This window comes from Diabrotica virgifera, chromosome 2 (assembly GCF_917563875.1).
Source record: "Diabrotica virgifera virgifera chromosome 2, PGI_DIABVI_V3a".
Taxonomy (NCBI): Eukaryota; Metazoa; Arthropoda; class Insecta; order Coleoptera; family Chrysomelidae; genus Diabrotica; species Diabrotica virgifera.
The window spans coordinates 248,530,006-248,536,005 of NC_065444.1; the positions used below are offsets into that span (position 1 = coordinate 248,530,006).

The 6,000-nt window shown below is 33.0% G+C and overlaps 1 protein-coding gene across 2 annotated transcripts in view; it reads left to right on the top strand.

The window, feature by feature from the left end:
• Nucleotides 1–3,897, top strand: part of LOC114327306 (ER lumen protein-retaining receptor) — a 45,461-nt gene extending 41,564 nt beyond the window's left edge. For both annotated transcript variants that reach the window (XM_050644428.1, XM_028275886.2), the window contains exons 2-3: nucleotides 193–449; nucleotides 3,390–3,897. In XM_050644428.1, coding sequence (XP_050500385.1) covers nucleotides 193–449; nucleotides 3,390–3,788 — 656 coding nt within the window. In that variant the 3' untranslated portion in view covers nucleotides 3,789–3,897. The remainder of the gene's footprint in view (nucleotides 1–192; nucleotides 450–3,389) is intronic.
• The last annotated feature ends 2,103 nt before the right edge of the window (nucleotides 3,898–6,000 follow it).

Sequence of the window (6,000 nt, forward strand, 5' to 3'; positions counted from 1 at the left end):
GTACATTTTTAAGGCACTCATGTGAATGCAAACTTTCACATGCGTGCCTTAAACGTGTACTTTTAACACTTATATCATAAATAACTAATTAGTGACGTATAAATATAGGCCAATATTTTTTTGCTTTATGTATTATTTTAGTAGTGTTTTAATTAATCGACTTATATTACTATTTCATACGTTATTTTTTAGGTGTATCTGCTAAGACGCAGCTTCTCTACACTGCAGTATTTATTACCAGATATCTTGACTTATTTTCGTATTTCATATCATATTACAACACTATAATGAAAGTGTTCTTCATACTTGTCTCAGCAATCACGTTTTTACTTGCGTTCAAAATGGAGAGCACATACGAAAAGAAATATGACAGCTTTTGGTCTGAAGTCCTTATTGCCGGGGCACTGATTTTTGCAGTGTTCTTTTCTCACAGTTTAGATGCTATTGAAGTAAGTTTTATATTTAATTTAAACACTATAATTAAATATGTCACTTGTTTTTTTCAAAAAAAAAAATGCAACATATCACCGACACACCATATAAAATACAATCTTCTTCTCCATGTACTATCTGCTTTCAGAACGTTGGTTATCACCATAACTATCTGAGTTTTATTCACTGTTGTCACCCTAAATAGCATGCTTGTATCAACACCACACTAATCTCGCAAGTCTTCTATAGGACCGCATTTCGAAAGCATCAAGGCGATTTAGATCGATTTTATTCACAGCATAATTACTCGACACCATAAAGTAAGACCGAGAACACGTAGCAGCGAAATATCCGGATTATCAATGCCAATCTTAGGTCTCTGTTACACAATACCTTGGACATCCTTCTAAGTGTTGTTCTGAAGCTATTTACTTGTGGCATTTTTATGACTAACTATTTAGATGGGAAATAAGCCACAACTTAATTGAAAAAATAATTTTAATAACGTTTCGACGTCCAAATCGGGTGTCGTTGTTAAAATACAAAATACTACTAAATTAAACAAAAATGTTGTTGCTAAGTAAAAAAATTCTTTTAATAATTTATTTAATCTGACTCATTTATATTGGCAATTCAGACGTATATTATACATTTTAAAGTAGAAGACTTTAAAATGATATCGCCAATATTTATGAGTTGCGTTTCTGGGACGACTTTATTAAAAGATAGTTGATTCGATTACATGAAATCAATCCCAACTCAAGAATATCCGTCACAAAAAAATTATAGCATGTGATCTCAAGTGATCTGTCTTTAAAAAGACAACCAAATGCAACGATGACAGTAAAATTCTCGCGGCGTTAGAGATTCCACAGTAAATCACGAGAGAAAACCAGGAAAAAACCTCGTGATACTATCCCGACATCGTAAGTATTTGGTCTTACATTTAATTTACTTTCAAAAAAACTAATACCAAATTCTGACTTTAATATGTTTAAATTATAAATAATATTAATAATACATAGATATACAATAAATCATACTAAAATATAAAATATGTACTAACTCGATATGTTATTGACTTACTAATCGTGGCATTTTCTTTCTATTGACTTCCTCTTTCAGTATGGGTGACCACATCCTACTCCATTTTACCGAGGAATTTGCGACACAATTGGATTCATTTAGCATAATTGGAGCCGCTTCTTTGATTTTTCTCTTTTTTTTATTATAACTTATAATCCTTCTAAGTATTCCAGCAATAATCTTATGATTCTTGCTATCTGATCATTACTATAATCAATAAGCAAGTTAGTTCTTACTTTATCTTAATTTAATATTACAGGAGACTTATCTAAGGTCATATTCACCAATCATCCTAGGCTCTAATACATAATAACACTATTAATTAACGTGTACACTTTAGCTGCACTCTGCTCCGCTTTTTCACTTATTATTAACTTATCGCACTAACTCGAACGGCTTAGTTCTCTTAAGTCTTCTTATCTGATTAGCCTTATCTAGGAGTTTGATGGCTCCGACATTCACCTGGCTGGAGAAACTTTGTTCATGACTCTTGGCATACTTACTTATTTTCGGGCTAATCGTATCCATTTGGAGGACTGTAATGAAGATCTCAGTTTCTGAAGTACTAGAGAGCGTTGACGATGTTCCGTAACACTTTATTCTGATATTTTTATATAATTTGGATGTTACTTTCTTTTGCACAGCTTCATAGCTATATACTTTATGTCCATATCGGTCCAAGGACTTGCTTATATTATCTTATAACAAGCGAAGTAGGGCTGAGGATTAATGAAGAGAAGATATATATAAATAGGAGAATGTATATAAATAGAACGACACGAAGAGACAGGAAAGGACAAAATGTGACGGTCAACACCTTCAATTTCGAAAGAGTACAACGTTTTAAGTATCTGGGGGCCGTAATCACAGGTGACAACGATGTTACTGAAGAAATAAAAGACAGAATCCAATCAGCAAATCGCTGTCTTTTCGCACTGGATAAGCTTATAAAATTAAAAAATCTTACAAGAAGTTCCAAGATCAAAATTTATAAATCCATCGTCAGACCAGTACTAACATATGGATGCGAAACGTGGACCATGACCAAATCAAACGAAGAAAAGCTCAGACGTTTAGAACGAAAAATACAAATTTTCGGACCTCACCACGACATTAACACAAACCAGTATAGGATCAGAACCAACATCGAATTAAAAGCACTTTACAATGACACCGATATTGTCCAAGAAATTAAATCACAGCGACTAAGATGGGCAGGCCACGTGCACAGACTTCATAACGAAAGACTTGTAAAACTAGTATGGGAGGAGATTCCTATAGGCAAAAGACCACTTTGACGTCCCAGAATGCGAAGGAGAGATAACATCCAAGCAGATCTCCGGAAAATGAACATTCCATTTGACCCTAGGTTGATGGAAGACCGAACAAATTGGAAGAAAGTTGTACAGTCAGCCAGGACCCACCCAGGGTTGTAGCGCTACGTGATGCTTATACAATAACAATTTGTTTTAAATAGACAGAGCGGATTTTTTTTCTATCTTCTCTGATATTCTTTTTCTGTATAAGGAGATATGAGTATTCCGTGGATTCCGTATTTAGTTCTTCGACTCTGATTTTTGTTTGTGTTGGTGCCGCTCTCCTGGGTGTGAAGTATTTTATAATGACTCTTATTTTACATGATACTAGGCTATGGTCGCTACCTACATCTGATGAGTTGACGTATCTTACGTATTTTTTATGGATGTATATCTCTATTGGCGATAACATAATCTACCATAGAACATTATTTGCATCCAGTTAAAACAAGTGGCTCATTTTTGTTTTCTTTGTATTAAGTAGCCCCTTTCGGCGGGCTAAGTATTTAAAAAAAACATATAGATTTAATTAACCTCCTATTTGTTTATTTTAAGATACTCTGGACATTCAGTGAGTACTTGGAGGCAGTAGTTATCATCCCTCAGATTTACATGATCTTCCACAGTAAAAAAATCACCAGACACATGAAGGTGTATCTATTCTTGTTGGTTCTGTACAAAACAATGTATATTTGCAACTGGATCTACAGATACAATATGGAGAACCGTGTGGACTTAACATCTGACATATCTGGATTTGTTGATGTTATGATATTCTTCCTTGGTGTGGTAATTTTGCGCTGCAGTAAAATAACAATTCACGAATATGAGCAGAAGGATGTGACAAAATGGAAAAATATATTCCTTATCAGTAGCGGTTTTGCATCGCCTAGAGCAACCCAAAAAGATGCTCCTTTGGTCACAGAACACGTTTACCAACCAGTAGTTGTATAACAGGTTGTAAATTACTAAAGTGTAATATAAGTAAATTTTTATCCTATATTTTTCGAAAACTTTTTGTTTAACCTGTTTTATGTAACATAAATAAATTATAAGATTATTATATATTTTTTTATTTATATATGATACAACCACCTGCAGAGTATGGCTTTAGGCTTTACAAATAAAAGACAAACATTGGTTCTAAAACACGTATAAAATTTTAGACAAGCTAACAATAGCTGACCTATCAGTGATTGAGAGACCCTGACAAAACATGGGCATACACAGAGAAGTGGATTACTGAAGCCGAAGCCATCAACAACACAAAACCCAAAAAAAAAATAAATAGGAAAAAACATTGGATGGCTGAAGATACTCTCAACCATATAAAGGGTCCAGGGGAAAAAACATGATAAGTGCCATTTTGCTAGTTTTACAGGAGAGCGAAAAAACGCTTCAAAACACAGTAATATGAAAACTGCTATACTCTATGGCTATACTACTATGTAATAATAATTATGGTTTCTATCTACAAAGTATGTAGGTTTACAAATAGTATGTATCTATGTAGGTTTACAAATGATAATAGTATATGAAATAAATACTAAACTTTGGAAACCAGAAATATTTTAATATGAAAATTGATATAAAATGATGATGATGAAAATGATATTCATATATTTAAAGTGAATATGTAACAAACTAAAAACATTATTTTCAAAATACACAGAATATAAAATAATTGGCGGGTGTATTAGAAAAGGGATATAAGTAGAAAAATGCGAAAAATGAGCTAAGTACACCATCCATTCCAAAAATGGATATTACACTTAGAGGAAAAGAGATATAAGTCATTCTACACACATTTACGCGCGATTTGGTATGTGTAAAATGATATAACTGACAACAAATAAGATGTTTAAAGTAATACGGGCTTATGTATACTTATATGTCCAAATAAATAAAATATTCTGTGAATAGAGATATATGTTCACATATGATCAAAAGCGTTTTAATTTTTTTCAGATTTGCGTTTGGGTTAATAGATATAAGTCAACATAAAATATATCACATAATTTTGAACAATAATTTAATGACAATAGCAATATGTTGACTTACATCCCTTTTCACATGATTTGCTAAAAACAAAAATTTAACGATCTTAGCGACAAACAGCTTATGCAATAATATGCATACTTATGCTTATTTACACATTTTTAACCGGTTGATAAATTGTTACAAGTTGAATACTTTTGCACGTATCGTGTGTCGTTAGCATCTATTTTTTACATTTTATGGGTTTTAAGCAGTTTGCTGGTATCAATAATTGTAAATAAATATTAAACGGAATAGTTGAAGTGTTTGTCATGATGATAAAAGAGGCTTGGCAACATCAAGCAAACTTTCAAATTCGGATAGGAATTTGGTAGAGCAACATTTTAAGTCAATATACCTTCTTATTATGAAAGCCAATACTGTAGAAAAGATACAGTTATGAGATATCTTCCTTTAACTTATACGCTTTCTGGACTTAATCAGGAATATAAAAAATGGATTCCTGTTGATAAACAACCTGTTTCACGATTTATTTACGAACGCGTCTTTCATTCGTTAAACTTAAAAATTAAAATGCCCAAAAAAGACACATGTGATCGATATAATATGTTAATTTGAGCTGCTGAGGCAGACGAAAACTTACAAAACATAAAAAAGAATTAGATGAACACCATCAACAAGCTGAAATAGCTTATAATGCCAAAAAGGCAGACAAAGAAAGCTCACATCAAGACCCTTCAAAGTTAGTATATAGCTGTGACCTTCAGCAGTACCTTCAAACTCCGAATCTACAGACATCGGTTGCTTTTTACAAAAGGCAACTTTGGACATTTAACCTTACCCTCCACAGATGCAAAGATCAACAAGCTTTCTGTTATATGTGGCACGAAGCTAATCGTGCCGTAAGAGGCGCCAATCAAATAGCATCGTGTCTAAGCAAACACATTAAACAGCTTCCATCCACGACAAAAACAATTACATTTTATTCAGATACATGTGCTGGACAAAACAAGAATTGTTATGTATCTATCATGTTCATGTTTGCGTTAAAAGAACATTCCAGTCTTGAACACACTGACCATAAATTCTTAACTCCTGGTCACACTCATATGGAGTGTGACAGGTGACAGCGACCACTCGATTATCGAAAAAAAGTTTTGTGGTGTTA